The sequence below is a fragment of the Grus americana genome, chromosome 31 (assembly GCF_028858705.1).
Source record: "Grus americana isolate bGruAme1 chromosome 31, bGruAme1.mat, whole genome shotgun sequence".
Lineage (NCBI taxonomy): Eukaryota > Metazoa > Chordata > Aves > Gruiformes > Gruidae > Grus > Grus americana.
Genome location: NC_072882.1, coordinates 2,041,625 through 2,057,657, shown reverse-complemented (window position 1 = coordinate 2,057,657; position 16,033 = coordinate 2,041,625). Strand labels below are relative to the sequence as shown.

Here is a 16,033-nt window from a genome sequence, read left to right as displayed (position 1 = left end):
TTTGTCCCCACAGCTCCGTCTGTCCCCGCCACACCCTGCCTGTCCCAGCCTGACCACTGCCCTGTCCCCATCACTACCTGTCCGTCTGTCCCCAGTGCTCCCAGTCCCTCCCTGTCTGTCTGTCCCACCACACCACGTCTGTCCCCCCGTCTGTCTGTTCCCATCACACCGCGTCCCCACCCATCCCACCCCGCCTGTCCCCATCGTCCCCGTGTCCTTGTCCCACGCTGTCTGTCTGTCCTTGTCCCACCCCGCCTGTCCCCATTGTCCCATCCATCGCCCCTGTCCGTCCCTGTCCCACCTTGTCCGTCTGTCCCTCTGTCCCCATCTGTCCATCCCTGTCCCACCTTGTCCGTCTGTCCCCATTGTCCCCATTGTCCCATCCATTGCCCCCTGTCCATCCCTGTCCCACCTTGTCTGTCTGTCCCCGTTGTCCCCATCCAGGGACCCTTGTCCATCCCTGTCCCACCTTGTCCGTCTGTCCCTGTCCCACCCTGCCTGTCCCCATTGTCCCCATCCCTGTCCCTCCCCATTGTCCCCATTGTCCCATCCATCGCCCCCTGTCCATCCCTGTCCTACATTGTCCGTCTGTCCCTCTCTGTCCCCATCTGTCCGTCCCTGTCCCACCCTGCCCACCCCATTGTCCCCACCCATGGACCCCTGCCCACCCCATTGTCCCCATTGTCCCCATTGTCCCCACTGTCCCATCCATCGCCCCCTGACCATCCCTGTCCCACCCCATTTGTCCCCACTCTCCCCATCCATAGACCCCAGCGGGTCCCTGTCCATCCCAGTCCCATGCTGCCCGCCCCTGTCCCTCCCCATTGTCCCCATTGTCCCCATTGTCCCCACTATTGTCCCATCCATTCCCCCCCCTTCACCCAGGGGGAGAAACTGAGGCAGCCCCCCCCCGTAGTCACGTGTCCCCGCCTCCCGCGTCCTCCACCTTCCCAGCATTCCCCGCGCAGGGGATTGAGGGAAACGTAGTCCGCCGAGGGTGGGGGGAGCGGCAGCTGCCGCTCCCCCCACCCTCGGCGGACTACGTTTCCCATGCCCCCCCGCGGCGCCCCGTTTCCCATCACCCCCCGCGCCCGCGGCGCCTGGCACCGGGCGCCCCCTGGCGGCGCGGCGTCGGGACGGAGCGCGGCGGGGATGAGCGAGGAGGGGGCGGGCGGCGGGGCCAGGCGGAGCGGCGGCTTCTCCAGGTACCGGATAACCCCCCCCACCCCCGCTTCTCCTCAATCCCATCCCCGGGATCCTTTCTCACCCGGGGATCCTTCCCCACAACGGGAGAAATCCCGATGCTCCCGCCAAAGCGGGGTTATCCGCCTCCTGAGGGAGAGGGGGAGGTTGAGGCCTACACCAAGGCCCATCCCCGGGGCTGTGCGACCCGGCTCTGCAGGCCTCTTCCCGTGTCCCCACGCTGCGTGGGGGCTCCAGACCCGTCCCCGCGTCCCCACGCTACACGTCAGTGACACTGCTGTCCCCACGCCGTGTGGTGGCTCCATCCCTGTCCTCGCCCCTGTCCCCGTGTCCCTGTGGCATGTGGCAGTACCAGCCCTGTCCCCGTGTCCCCACGCTACGTGAGACTCCAGCCCTGTCCCCGTGTCCCCACGCTGCTTGTTGGTGCCACCCCTGTCCCCACGCTGCGTGGCAGTGCCACCCCTGTCCCTCCATCCCCACGCCACGTCGCAATGCCCCCCCCCCCTTTCCCCAAGCCCCCCCACGCTACATGGCAGTGCCACTCCCTGTCGCCGTGCTCTGTGGCAGTGCCACCCCTGTCCCCGTGTCCCCATGGCGTGTGCTGATGCCACCCGTGTCCCCACGTTACGTGGAGACTCCATCCATGTTCCCACGCCGTGTGGTGGCTCCATCCCTGTCCTCGCCCCATCCCCGTGTCCCCATGGCATATGGCAGTGCCACCCCTGTCACCATGTCCCCACGCTGCCTGGGGGCTCCATCCCCGTCCCCATGTCCCCATGCCATGTAGTGATGCCACCCTTGTCCCTGTGTCCCCGTGCCGTGTGCCGATGCCACCCATGTCCCCACACTACGTGAGACTTCATCCCTGTCCCCACGCTACGCGTCAGTGCCACCCCTGTCCCTCCATCCCCACGCCACGTCGCAATGCCCCCCCCTTTTCCCCAAGCCCCCCCACGCTACATGGCAGTGCCACCCCACCGTCCCCTCGCTGTGTGGCAGTGCCGCCTCCGTCCCCTTCTCCCTTACGCTGTGCGGCGGCTCCATCCCTATCCCCCTGCCCTGCGGCGATACCACCCGTGTCCCCGTGCTGCGTGACGCTGTCATCTTCTCCCACCGCCCCGCTTCCGCCCCCTCCACGCACCTCACCGATCCCTTTCTGTCCCCTACTCGGGCTGGTGACAGCCCTGTCCCCAGCCTGGAGCAGATGCTGGCCGCCAACCCCGGGAAGACGCCCATCAGCCTGTTGCAGGAATATGGCACTCGCATAGGCAAGACCCCCGGCTACGACCTCCTGAAGGCCGAGGGACAAGCCCACCAGCCCAACTTCACCTTCCGTGTCACCGTTGGGGACATCAGCTGCACCGGTGGGTCCCCAACACCCTCCGCTTCCAGGCTGTCCCCATCCCTCAACCCCCACACCCCCACCCTGGCGCTCCCGTGCTGGGGTGGGGGTGTGGGGGTTGAGGGATGGGGACAGCCTGGAGATGGTGACCTGGGGTTGATCTCGTTCGTCTGGGATGTGGGGGGACAGCGAGGACACGGGGATTATCCCCAGGAATGGTGGGGGGATCCCCTGGGATCCCTAAAAAAAAGTAGAGTCTGGTTGGGGTGGGGGGGGATTGTCAGGGATCCTGATTTTTTGGGATACTCGGGGATTTCTTGGGACCCCAGAAAAGGGGGGTTGGGGTGGGGGATCCCTTGGGACCCCAAAAAGTAGGTGTTGGTGGGGGATTACCCAGGACCCCGATGCCTGGGACGTGCGAGGATCCCTTAGCACCCCAAAAAGCAGGTTGGGGTGTGGGATCACGTGGGACCCTGGTCCCTGGGACACACGGGGTCCCCTGAGACCCTCATGCCCAGGCTGTGACACAGGGATCCTCTGGGACCCCAAAAAGTGGGTCCTGGTGGGGGATTGCCCAGGACTCCAATGCCTGGAACACACAGAGATCCCCTGGGACCCCAAAAAGTGGGTGCTGGTGGGGGATTGCTTGGGACCCCAATGCCTGGGGATCTCTTGGGACCCCAAAAAGTGAGTCCTGGTGGGGGATTCCCCAGGCCCCTGATGCCTGGAACACTCTGGGACCCCCTGGCACCCTGGTTATGGCAGCGGGATCCCCCAGCACCCTGACCCCTGGGCTGCGAGGGGTCTGGGGGGGCCCCGCGGCATCTCCCCGCCCTCGCTCAGCCGGTGTCTCCCCCAGGGCAGGGGCCCAGCAAGAAAGCGGCGAAGCACAAAGCGGCAGAGGTGGCCCTGAAGCTGCTCAAAGGGGGGGACATGCTGGAGCCCACCACCCCCGAGGAGCCCAGGTGAGGGGGGACGGGGTCCCCAGGGTGCTGGGGGGGGTCCAGGGTGCAGCGCAGGGTGGGGGGTGGGGATTGCTGGGGGGGGTCCGGAAGGTGCTGGGTGCACGGGACGAGGTGTTGAGTGTCTCCAGGAGGTGCTGGGGGGAGTTTGGGGTGCTCTAGGGTGCTGGATGGGGGTCTGGGGGTACCCCAGGGTCGGGAGTACCCCAGGGGTGCTGGGCACCCAGGCTCAGGGGGTTTGGGGGGGGTCTGCGGGGGGGGTTGAGGGCACCCAGGGGGATTTGGGATGCCAGGGGCTTGGGCATCCCGAGGGAATTGGGGGGGTTTGGGGGTGCCCAGGGGGAGTTTGGGTACCCAGGCAGGTCTGGGGGTGCCCAGGGTGGGTCTAGGGGTGCACGGTGCGGGGGGGTGGTTAGGGGCGTTTAGGGGAGCCAAGAGAACTGGAGATGCCTGGGGGGGGCAGTTGGAAATACCAGGGGACCTGGGGGTCCCAAGGGAACTGGGGGGGGCCTGGCAGGTTTTGGGGCACCCGGGGGTGCCAGGGAGGGAGGTTTGGGGGGGCCGGCCCGGGCGTTAACGTCTCACCCTTTATCCCCAAGCTCTCCTTTCCCCCCAGAGCCCCCGGCTGAGCTCGGCCCCGCAGCTGCCCCCCCAGCACCCGCCGTGCCCCCCCCCTCGCCCAGGTAACGGGGTGGGGGGCACCCAGATACCCAGGGCTGGGGGGGGGGCACCAATCTCTCCCAAACCCTCAGCTCCTGGGGGGGTCCTGGGGGGGCTCAGAGCTGCCCCCCCTCCCCGCCGTGCCCCCCCCCACACACTGTCCCCGTCTGCCCCCGCGCAGGGTCACCCCCCTGGAGATGAAGACGCCCGTGTCCCCCCCCCAGTCGGAGTGTAACCCCGTGGGGGCTCTGCAGGTGGGTGACACCACGGGCTGGGACAAACGGGGACGCGCCCCCCTCACCCCCCAACACCGGCTGGGTGGCCGTCCCTGGTTTGGGGGTGATGAGCCAGTTTTGGGGACGGCCATCCCTGTTTGGGGGGGGGGGGGGGGTGTGCCTCTTTGGGGGTGACCTTACCCATTTTGGGGGTGGCAGTGACCTTTGGGGGCTGCCTCTGCCCTGCCAGGGGGGCTCTTGCCCATTTTGGGGACAGTTATGCCCATTTTGGGGACAGTTATCCCTATTTTGGGCATAGTGGACCCATTTTGGGGACAGTTATCCCCATTTTGGGGACAGTTATCCCTGTTTTGGGGACAGTGCATCTATTTTGGGGACAGTTATCCCCGTTTTGGGGACAGTTATCCCTATTTTGGGGATAGCGGACCTATTTTGGGGACAGTTATCCCTCTTTTGGGGATGGTTATTCCTGTTTTGGGGACAGTTATCCTTATTTTGGGGATAATGGACCTATTCTGGGGACAGTTATCCCTGTTTTGGGGATGGTTATCCCTGTTTTGGGGACAGTGGACCCATTTTGGGGGACGTTTATCCCTATTTTGGCTACAGTTACGCCTGTTTTGGGGGCAGTGGACCCATTTTGGGGCTGACCCTGCCCATTTGGGCATGGCATCTCCTGTCTGAGGGGGGGCAACTCTCCCTGTTTCGGGGTGTCAGCTGTGGCTCAGACCCCCCCATTTGTGTGTCCCCCCCCCAGGAGCTGGTGGTGCAGAAGGGCTGGCGCCTGCCCGAGTACACGGTGACGCAGGAATCGGGGCCGGCGCATCGCAAGGAGTTCACCATGACGTGCCGCGTGGAACGCTTCGTGGAGATCGGTACGGGGCCGGGGCACCCCCCGGGTGCGTTGGGGGGCGGGGGGGACACACGCGACGCGGTGCCAGGCTCACCTGGGTGTCCCTCGTCCCATCCCCGCAGGCAGCGGCACCTCCAAGAAGCTGGCGAAGCGCAACGCGGCCGCCAAGATGCTGGTGCGGATCCACAACGTGCCCATGGAGCCGCGGGAGGGCAGCGAGGCCGAGGTGGAGGAGGACCAGTTCTCCATGGTACCGGCCAGCGAGGGGTTAACGGGGGACACGGGCACCCCGAGGTCACCCCGAGGGGACACGGGCACCCTGAGGTCACTCTGAGGGGTCAGTGGGGGACATGGGCGCCCCGAGGGGTTAGTGGGGGACACGGGTACCCCAAGGTCACCCTGAGGGGACACGGGACACCCCAAGGTCACCCTGAGGGGACATGGGCACCCTGAGGTCACCCCAAAGGGTTAATGGGGGACATGGGCACCGCGAGGTCACCCCGAGGGGTTAGTGGGGGACATGAGCACCCCAAGGTCACTCTGAGGGGTTAACAGGGGACACAGGCACCCTGAGGTCACCCCAAAGGGTTACTGGGGGACACGGGCACCCTGAGGTCACCCTGGGGGACAATGGGGGACACGGCCATCTCTGTACCCCCTATTTCAGTGCTTATGCCCCCCCCCCCCAGTGATTAAAGTTGGGGGGCGGTAGGGCAGGGGGACACCCAAGGGACCCCCAGGTCCTCCCTGGGTGGGGGGGACCCTCTGGATTTAGGGTCCTTGGGTGGGTGGTCACAGTCCCCACGGAGGGTCCCTGAATCGGAGGGGTCCCACAGTCCCCAAGGCCCCGTGTCCCCCGTGTTCCCTGTGTGGGGGTCCCAGCAGCCCCCGCGTTCTTGGCGTGGCCTCACGGGGGGGGTCCCCAAGCCCCCGTGTCCCCACGTAGGGTCCCCGTGCTTCCTGAGCCCCTGTCCCTGCACCAGAGTCCTGGTGGGCCCCGAGCCCCTGTGGGTGTCTCCATGTGGGGGTCCCCGCAGCTCCTGAGCCCCCGTGTCCCCACCGGGGGGGGGGGTTTGGAGGGTCCCTGAGCCTCCGTGTCCCTGTGGGGGGGTCAGGAGGGTCCCTGAGCGCCCTGTGCCCCCCCTGCAGGCGGGCCCCAGGCTGGAGGGGCTGCGGGGCCGAGCGCCCGGCTGCACCTGGGACTCCCTGCGCAACTCGGCGGGCGAGAAGATCGTGCAGCTGCGGAGTCACCCGCTGGCACCCATGGGTGCGGGGGCCTGCGCCCTCCTGCAGGAGCTCTCCGAGGAGCAGAGCTTCGCCATCAGCTACCTCGACATCGGTGAGCGTCCCCCCCCACCGCGGGCACCCCCTCCCCAGCCTCGGGGGGCGTTGTGGGTGGTTTGGGGGGGTCTGGGGTGACGGTGGCCCATCCCCGTGTGTGTCCCCCCCACCCCAGATGCGTTGAGCCTCAGCGGGCTGCACCAGTGCCTGGTGGAGCTGTCGACGCAACCGGCCACGGTGTGTCACGGCGCGGCCCCCTCCCGCGACGGCGCCCGCTCCCAGGCCGCCCGCAACGCCCTCCAGTACCTCCGCATCATGGCAGGGGGCAAGTGAGACCCCCGCCCGCCCACCCACCCACCGACACCCGGACGGACCCACAGACACTCCGACGGACCCACGGACGGTCCCCTGGACTCGCCTACCAACACACGGACCTCAGGAGGGATTCTGGGACCCACCCACGGACACCCAGACAGATCCCAGCCCCACGGACGCACCCTGTGGGCACCCGGACCTGCGGACGGACAGACGGACGGACAGACAGACCGCGGCCCCCAGACGGAGCCCGGCCAGAGCTCAGGGCCTGGGGGGAACCCTCCGACCTGGCCCCCCAAAGGGCGAGGAGGGTCCCTGGGCGCCAACCAGCCCCTGGGAATAAAGCTGGGGGGGTTTGTAAACTCCCCGCGTTGGTGTCTTTTTGGGGGGCACGTGGGGGGGGGCACTGGGGGGCAGGAAGGGGGCAGGTCCCCCCCGTCCCCCAGGGGCAAAACCAGAGCGAGCGTTCAGGGGTGAGTGGCACCAGTTTATTGCGGGACGGACGGGCTCACGGTCAGACCCACGGACGGAATCACGGACGGCTTTCCAGACAGACGGTTCCCGGGACGGACAGACGGACACTCAGCGGCGGCGGCCGAAGCGCTGCGGCGTCGCCATGGTCCAGAACGGGGCGGCCGGAGGGTCCCAGCTGCGGGGGCTGAGCCGGGTGTGGGCCCCCCCCTGCATCCCCCGCCCGAACCTGCCGCGGGGACATCGCAGCGCTGACACCCTGACGGGGACGGACGGACGGACGAGGATACACAGGGACAGAGGGACGGAGGAGGATGGACAAACAGGGACAGGTACGATGGGGACAGCGGGACGGGTGACGGGACAGACGGACTCTGCCATGGGGATGGACGGACGGATGGACAGAGGGGACAGAGGGGAGTGGGCTGAGGGACACGGACAGGCGGACTTGGGACAGACGGACACCTGCAGGGACACCGGCACCGGCCAGGCCACCTGCTTGTCCCCTCTGGGTGCCCCCAAACACCTGGGTCCTTCCCCACCCCTGGGTGCCCCTGGTGTCTCCCAAACACCCGGGTGCCCCCCCGGCCCCGCAGCGTCCCGGGCTCCCCGGTGCCCCCAGACCCCCCCCCACCCCCCGGTCCCGCTCACCTCTGCGGCTGGAGGACGGAGCCCGGGCTGCGGCCGGGGCGCTGCAGGGACCGGAGCAACGCGCCCAGGACGGCGGCGGGGGGCGGCCCCGGGGCGGCGGCGGCGGCGGCCTGTGGAGGGGTCGGACGGGGCGGGGGGGTCACGGCAGCCCCGGGCCCGGGGGGCGCCCCCCAGCCCCAAACCCGAAAAGCACATTTCCGTTCCGCCACCCCGCCAGCCCCGGCGCATCCCGCTCCCCCGCCCCGACGGCGCGGCGCTGGCCGGGGCTCACCGGGGCCGGGCCGGGGTCGGGGCCGGTGCCGGGGTCGGGGGCCCCGGGGCAGCAGCGGGCGGCGCGCAGGGCCCCCGCCAGCAGCAGCAGGAGCAGGAACAGCCGCACCGCCATCGCCCCCGCCGCCCGCAGCCGCCGCCGCCTCTTATAGCCGGGCCGGGCCGGGCCGCCGGGGGGGTCCCGGGGGAGCTGGAGATTGCGGGGATCAATCCTGGCCCCGCCGCCGCCGGGCGCCGCTAATGAAACCCATTTACCAGCCGCGACAGCCGCCCCCGGGGACGGACGGACGGACGGACGGATGAATGGACGGGAGCGGCCCCGCACCCCCCGCCCCGGACCCTCAGCCGGCACCACCGGGGCTGCCCGCGCCGTCGGGGCGAGACACAACCCCCCCCCCCCAACCTCTCCGCCCGTCCCCGGGACCCCCCCGTCCTGGACCGGGACTCCCCAAAACCGCGACTCCACCCCGCATCGTCCCTCCCCGGCCCAGGACCCCCTGTGACAGGGACCCCTCCCTGCACCGGCCCCCCCCGGCCCCGGGACCCCCCCCCCCCCCGCCCGGTTCCGCCGCGGCTCGTTGCCGCCACCGCGTGGCCGCGCCGCGCTCCTGCAGCCCCGACGGGGAGGCCCCGGCTCCGCCGCTCCCCGGACCCCCCCCGCCGGTTTCACCCGCTTCCCCCGCCCCAAATCCAGCTGAAATCACCCCAAACGCCTCGGGTGGGGTGGGGTGGGGGGGCTGTCCCTGGCCACCCCCGCCCCCGCTCCCCGCAGCAGGCTCAGCCACTCCGTCACCCAAGCGGGTGACAACCCCGTGATGTCACCCAGGTGATGGCTGAGGGTCGTCACACCCACCACTGTCCCCCAGGCAGGTGCCACCAGGGTTGTCCCCAACCCAGTCAGCTCCAGGACACCCCCCCCCCCATCGCCCCCCCAAAGCAGCGGGCGGCAGCCACCGTCTCCTGGGTAATAGTTTAATGGTATATTTGCAGCATAAATAAAAGGCACATTACATGTTTGGTACGACGCAGCCGAGGTGGTGGGGGGAGCCGGGACGTGTGTTCCCCCCCCCCCACCCCCCGATCCCCGCCGCATCCCCCCGTGTCCCCGGGCCCCCGCGGGGGCTGTGAGGACCCGCTCGCAGGAGCCCGTGCGGAGCTGGGGGGGGGGGGGGGTGTCCCTCGGGGCCCGGGGGGGCCGCAGGAAGGGGTTACAGCTAGAAAACCATTTTGGTGCGTAAGGAGCTGCGCATCCATTCAGAAGTTGATATATGTCTATATAGGTCTGTATATACTCATAGATACGTAATTTTTTTTTTTTTTTATAGATACTACACCCTCATGGTTACGCTTTTCGGGGGAGTGGGGGGGTGGTTCCTTTTTCTTGGTTTCTTCTGTTATTGATCGTCAAAGCTTGCCGTACAAAGCAGCTGGGGGGGGGGGGGGGGCAGGGGCATGCCCAGGACCTTCCTCCCGTGTCCCCAGGGACCGGCGGGTCCCTCCATCACTTCCTGGGCTCGTTTTGGGGCCAGAGAGCATCACCGCTGCCGGAGCCTGCGTGTGCCCGAAACGGGGGGGGGCGGGACCCACACAGAAACGGGTCTGCAAGGCCAAAAAATGACACATTTCCCGGCTGAGTCACTGAAATCCGGAACCGAGGAGCCAGTCTGGGGGGAAAAGGCGGCACCAAACCCCCCCCAATCCCGAGGAGATCTTCATCTCTGCCTGAGGGAAAGGAGGGAGAGGAGGGAGACCCCTCCTGGGGTTCAGCATCACCCCTGGGCGGGGGAGCGGCTGCCCCGGGCTGCATTTTTCAGCCACTTGTTTCTATTTGACATCAGAATGACGATGGCTCGATAAAAACCCCGACTCCCCACAGCCAATGTCGCCGTCCGGACTCTCCCCGACTCCTTCACAACCTAAACGCGACCTCGAAACCCTGCGGGGCTTTTCCACGCTCCCACGAGGAGCCCCAGCATCACCTTCCCCCCCCCCCCAACAATTAGGCCACAGAGGAGGGATGGAGATCCCAAAAACCGCTACCGCAGCGACGGGCTTTGGGGGAAGACGTGCAGGAAGCCGCAGGACCGACACCGGCACTAACTGGGGTTTTGGTTAAGGCACCGCAGCCGAGGCCCGAGGGCTGGCAGAGGAAAGTGCAGATGCTCAGCAAGGTGCTGAGCAGAGCCAGCCGGGCGGCTGCCATCCCCCGGGACCCTCTGAAAAGCAGAAGAAATCATCCTAGAGCAGAAATCTGGGTTTGGTTGGTTGTTTTTTTTTTTTTTTTTTAACCAACCCAAAGACATCCGCAAAGTCTTCAAGCAAGAGTTGAAGGGAAGGAAGGAGGAGGAGAAAAAGCCACCATCCCCCTCGCCCGTCCTCACGGGTCTGGGGGGACCCTGCATCACCAACCTACCGCAAAATCCTTCTTCCCGACCAAAACCGATCCCTAACTCCCACAAAAACCAAAGCACGTCCTCTGCAGCGACCGCCACGCTGGCCTGGAGAAGAAACCACCTCCAAGAGAAGCGATGGGGAAAGGAGAGACGATGCGGGGCAGAAACCCAGCGGCTGTTCAGCTCCCGGCGGGGATTTCCACCTCGGAGCACCAAGGCTCCACACCGACCCTGGATTTTCAGCAACCGGGCAGCCCAATGTATCTCCACGGGGCCACTCCATCGACGTGGAGATGCTGGAAAAAGCACTGGTGGAAAATGTGTTCTCTACGTACCCTCCTCTCCAAAAAGCCTGGCAAGAGTCACCTCTTAAAAAAGCACAACTGTCCCTCCCGCTGGAAAAGTGACGGCCGCCTCGACCTCGTGACATTCAGCTCCTTGCGAGGTTTAAGACCGGTTCAGCATCAGCTCTGCCGGGCATCTTCATGAGCCCAAAAAGGGAAATGGAGACCCGAAACCTGCTCCGGGACCTGGAGGTTTCAAACACTGTTGGGGTAAAACACACCCAAAGGGGACGCGGGAAAGCTGCAACCCTGTCAATTAAAAAAAAAAAAAAAAAACGAACAAAAAATGGTATGGTATGGTCCAACACTTGTTCCCTGATTATTCCTGCCCAGGTTTGGAGCTTTACAACTGTGTTTTCATGGGTTTGCAGGAGATTTTTTTATTTTTTTTTCAAGGCACTAAGCACTCGGAGGCAGAGGGGAGTTGAGATGGGGAGAGGCTGGAGCACGGAGGGATGGGGAGAAAACCCGCTCTCTGCATCCCCCCGTCATCACCGGCAAGGCCTGAGCTACCTCGCGATGCCCCACGGTGCAAGGGTGAGAGCGGCGAGGGCAGGGAAAGGCCTTTGTGGGACACAGGGAAGTCGCGGGCAGGCTGGGTGATCCCGGCTCTCGCATCGCACGGGATCGGGTCACTTCGAGTCCCTAAGGGGAAAACCAAGGGGGAAGGGAAGCTGCTGCATTCGCTGCCGCCTGCGTCTGTCCCGGATCTGCCGCCTCTCCGCTGTCACCCTTCGCTCCGTCCTTCCAACCCTGCCAGCAGAGCCACCGGCTGCTCCTCTGCCTCGTCCACCCCGGCGCAAACGAGGCACCGGTGGCGGGATCAGCCCGGAGCTCCAGTTCTCCGTTCTCTTTTCTTTCAGTGAACACTTTTCCTCGACAGACGAGGTTTTTGTGCAGAGCCGAACGCTCGGTGAGCCTAGGAGGAGCTGGTGAGCTACTGTCGGCGCTGCCGGATGCAACCGCTCGCTCCTGGCTCCCAGCACTACGCACCAAGGGACAGGAACCCGACGGCTGACGAAGCAAGTATGTTTTACAACACATTTTTGTCATTCCTGCTATTCCCAGACAAAGAAAGAAAGACAGACACTTGTTTCAAAGCCCCCTGAAGCAAACTGAGCAGATCCGAAGACCAAAGCAAACCCGTTGCTGCAAGACGGGTCGGTTTTTTACCCCTTTTTGGACCACACGGGGTTTTCCGTCATTCCCTCTCAGCTCTCCAACCTGCATCCAGCAGCAGGATGGAGAGAAAGCAGAGCCGGGCTGGATCTTGAACCTCCTGCAAACCCTCTGCCTTAGATGCTGGGTCCCCCAAAAAATGGTCCTGATCCCCCGCTGTGCCTCACCTGGCTGAAACCCTTTTTAGTCCAGGTCGCACGGCTTTAAGCCATGCCGAACCCCCCCCCCGCCCCGTGTCCTCATCTCGCAGCTCGCTCTCACTGCAGAAACAACATACCGCGTCGGGATAGTAAGAGCCGGAACGTCTGTCTACACGCAGACTCTGCAGAAACAGTTTTACAGAAACAAAAGGCGGGTCCGGGGGGGGCTACGCAGGAGCTGAACCAAGTGCAAACTGCCAAGGCCAGAACTGACCCCGATTACGCACAAGACGACCCTCGAGATGAGCAAGAGGAACCAGAGGAGCACGAGAGAGGCCGAGACAAACCAAACCCAGGAAACGCCGCGGTCGATACTACCGGGAAATCGAGGAAGACCTGAAAAAGAGGGGAGGGAAGAAGACAGATCTCCTCAAGAGAAAAACCAAACTGCTGAACGTCCCCGTCCAGAGCGGGATCCGGTTCCTTGCTCAGACTTTGCTTTGGGTTTTGCTGTCCCTGGAAACCTTCCAAGTCTGGATGAGCCAAACGAAATCACTTTGAACAAACAAACTTGGCTCAAAAGTGGCGAGTGCAACCTGAGGTGGGCGAGAGCTCGGCCGAGGAGGGACCTCCCGAGAAGGAGAGGAAGACCAAGGGCTGATGCAGCTCCACGGATTTTGACGAGGTTGATTCCAAGAGCCCGAACGCACACAGCACACCCTCCCCCCCCCAATCTCCAAACTATCAACCCCGATCGCTTGCCCAGGGCCAGCGGCAGCCGCGGGAAGCACACACAGACACACACGCACGCTACGGCCGTCCGGCAAGAAAGCGGACCCGATTCCAAACGCCTTTCAACATCGAGGGTTGGGTTTTTAAACCTGCCCTATGAAAGTGGAAGCTCTGTGAATCCTTCGTTTGCTCCGATTCAGAAGCAACAGATGCTCCGTCACCGAGAGCAGAAGATGATCATGAAGAAGAGGTAAAAGACTGGGCAAATAAAAACACTACTTCGTGTGCCCTCCCCTCGGAACAGGCAACTAATTCATGATTTAAGGCCACCATTATTAAGGTCATCGAGGTTATGCGTAAAGGAGATGATCCTTGGAAATGGGAGGGATTTGTTCGCCAAGGTGTACAGTGGAGCTGGGAGCAGAGGATGAATTCTCACATCCTTATCGCCCCCTGGGCCGGCTCATCCGTTCACGTACCTCCCAGAGCGCCTTTGCACCGGTCCCAGCCGACGCACCTCAGCACCGATTTACTGTACGGAAGACTGCGAGCAGCCGCTCCGCTGCCAGAACAGACGGTACCTCTCCTCCAGCAGCCGCAGCATCCCGTCACAAGAGCAGGACGTGAACGTCCGCAGCTCCCGGCGCGGCAGAAGTCACCAGGAACACGTGTGTGTGTGTCCCCGGCCCCACGTCCCCGTCTCCCAATCGTTGGGCACAAACCGATTTACAGCGATTACACCCCCATCGTGTCCAAAATCCTTCGCTGGGAGTTACCGTGAGACGAGAGTAACCCTCGACCCCTTTAACCTCAGAGCTCAAGGAGGCTTCTGGTGCGAAGGTGCAATGTTTCAGGTAGCTGGAGCAGAGGGGGGAGCAGATGCCTGGAAGCAGCACGCTGTTAAAAATAAAATACATTGACAGCACGACTAAATGTCACAGCCTCCCAAGAGCTATGTTTTCCTTCGCTGAGAGCAGAGGAGGAGGGAGGGTGGGGGGGGGAACTGGAAGAGAGAAAGCGCCAAGGGGATCCACCAAGGTTTAGTGTTAACGTAACCGATACCTGACAGCGAACCTTTCAAGGTGCTTTTCAAAGCCAGGCTCTGCGTGTTCAGAGGACTCTGCGAGTTGACGGATCGTCAACTGAAGGGTGGAGAAAAGCGCTCAAGCTGCGGCCGTCCCGCGGGGACGGGCGATGGCAGGGCAGCGGTCGGGGGCCAGGATCTGTACAGGCTACGCAGTGTAAGAAGCGCCATAGCTGCCCTTAACTCACTTGGAAAAAAAAAAAAAACAACAAAAAGAAATAAAAATCCTTATCGGCCCCCACTCATCAGGGACTTAGTTACGGTCAGTCTCTCTGGCTGCAAGTTCATGGTTAGCTCCGTGTCACACGCACAGGCTGTGACATCATCTGCCAGCAGACTGCGACTGTGGAGCCATGATGACGTGTGAGGGGATCGGCATGCTCAGTTCTGTCCTTTGGCTCGCCATCTGAGTGAGCACCGAAGTGGCGACCGCTTCTGCCGCCGAGCGGACGCTGAGCCCGTTGGGAGAGGCCGTCACGGAGCTGTGCTGGATGACGGGAGCAGGGGAGCCGGTGGGCTCAGAGCTCTCCTTTGGGCTTTCTGCTTGACCGGAGAAGGGGATGGGGAAAGAAAAAAAAAAAAGAAAACAAGGTTAGAGAGAGGCTGCGCGCGTTGCCGCCGGTGTTGGCAGTGAGATGACGGGACGGGAGGCTGATCCCTACGGGAGTCCTGGCTCCCCCCCGCCCCCAAACTGAGTCACCCCCCCCTCAAGCAGCTGGTTGGCAAACCAAACCGGAAAGAAAAAGTGATCAGAGTTGGGACGTAACGACCCACCGGGTTCGGCTGGCCCCGTCCCTCAGAGAAACCCCACCAAATCCTACCGAATTCACGGCAGGAAGGCACAAAGCGCGGAGGTTTCGCACCCAGGATGGCAGACCCAGCATAACCTTTAGCGTAATAAATCTGTTTCCTCGTTATAACCAATGAACTTTCCCTACATGTTGTTTCCTGGCGCGGTACTTGGTTCAAGGCCATTTAGCCCAGAGACTGAACAGTTCCTTCAGAGTCCTCACCATCTGTTGGGTGAGCACACAGGAAAGCGTGCAACAGAAACCCTTCTGCAAAGGCAGGCGGGGGTTTTTTGCCATTTTTTATATAAATTACCTGGTTTGCTCTTTATTGTTCTCTAGAACATTAAAATCAATTAGAGCCCATTACAAACTGTTTGCTTGCTCGATTTCTTTCGCTAACTCGAAGCACTATGATTGAAGGGACGGGAGGCGAACAAAGGCTGAGACCTTCTTCCGTGCTCTTTTCCGAGCGACGCAGATTGGTTTCCAAAACTTTGGATTCTCTCCCACAAACAGCCCACTGCGCCCAGGCAGAGCTTCTAACGCAGAGGATAATTTGTGACCTATCAAATGCCAAGGCGAGAGCAATCAGACCTCTCTCTTTGGGGGTATACACTCATTATCTACAGATGTCAGGAGGAAATTCCCTCCTGTGCACTTGGCTAGATGAATTACGGGTAAGATGCGGTCACCTTCCTTTAAAAGAGCAAAATAATGGCATGAGCTGGGATACTTCTTCCACGTCAAGAGGGTAAACCCCATGACACTGGGGAAAACAAAAAAATCAGGGGAGAGGTTTACAGCCTTACTGGGTGCTGGCAGATGTATTTTAGGGCTCAGTTTTCTACCAGGTGCTTGAACATTGTACCCCTTTCCCAACCAGGTTTTACCTTCCCTTGTGAACCCTTCGCCAGCGTACTGAAAGATGCGGCTAGCACAGCAGATTTGAAAACCGACTTGGCGGTGAGAGAGAAGGTCGAGCAGAGCAATATAATAGTTTGGCATCCCAAAAAGGAGATTTACAAGGTATTACAAATAAAACAACCCAACTGTACATGAGGCAGCTGTAATTCCATCGAGGGAATCTGGCATTTTTGTTTAAGGACCTGCTTAGTCACAAATCTCA

The 16,033-nt window shown here is 63.1% G+C and overlaps 2 protein-coding genes across 8 annotated transcripts in view; one reads left to right on the top strand and one right to left on the bottom strand.

Annotated features, from left to right (window-relative positions):
- The first annotated feature begins 1,137 nt into the window (after positions 1-1,137).
- On the top strand, positions 1,138-7,213 carry TARBP2 (TARBP2 subunit of RISC loading complex). Of its 4 annotated transcripts, none has more exons than XM_054807052.1 (9): positions 1,138-1,205; positions 2,386-2,567; positions 3,405-3,510; positions 4,107-4,190; positions 4,349-4,421; positions 5,161-5,278; positions 5,379-5,506; positions 6,406-6,595; positions 6,713-7,213. In XM_054807052.1, exons 1-9 carry the CDS (start codon positions 1,153-1,155, stop codon positions 6,868-6,870), a joined length of 1,092 nt encoding a protein of 363 aa, XP_054663027.1. In that variant the 5' UTR covers positions 1,138-1,152; the 3' UTR covers positions 6,871-7,213. The 4 variants fall into 4 exon arrangements, with proteins under 4 accessions (XP_054663027.1, XP_054663026.1, XP_054663028.1 ...); XM_054807051.1 differs by having other exon boundaries at positions 6,918-7,207; XM_054807054.1 differs by lacking the exon at positions 1,138-1,205 and having other exon boundaries at positions 2,429-2,567; positions 3,410-3,510; positions 6,918-7,207.
- A 1,989-nt stretch (positions 7,214-9,202) lies between these two features.
- Positions 9,203-16,033, bottom strand: part of LOC129198146 (cyclic AMP-dependent transcription factor ATF-7) — a 68,617-nt gene continuing 61,786 nt past the window's right edge. For all 4 annotated transcript variants that reach the window (XM_054807235.1, XM_054807237.1, XM_054807236.1 and 1 more), the window contains one exon: positions 9,203-14,656. In XM_054807235.1, the coding sequence (XP_054663210.1) occupies positions 14,439-14,656 (218 nt within the window). In that variant the 3' untranslated portion in view covers positions 9,203-14,438. The remainder of the gene's footprint in view (positions 14,657-16,033) is intronic.

Coding starts and splice junctions, on each gene's coding strand:
- TARBP2 (XM_054807051.1), top strand. CDS start 1,153: ATGAGCGAGGAGGGGGCGGGCGGCGGGGCCAGGCGGAGCGGCGGCTTC. Junction 4,191..4,348: donor GTGCCCCCCCCCTCGCCCAG/GTAACGGGGTGG, acceptor GCCCCCGCGCAG/GGTCACCCCCCTGGAGATGA. Junction 4,422..5,160: donor ACCCCGTGGGGGCTCTGCAG/GTGGGTGACACC, acceptor TCCCCCCCCCAG/GAGCTGGTGGTGCAGAAGGG.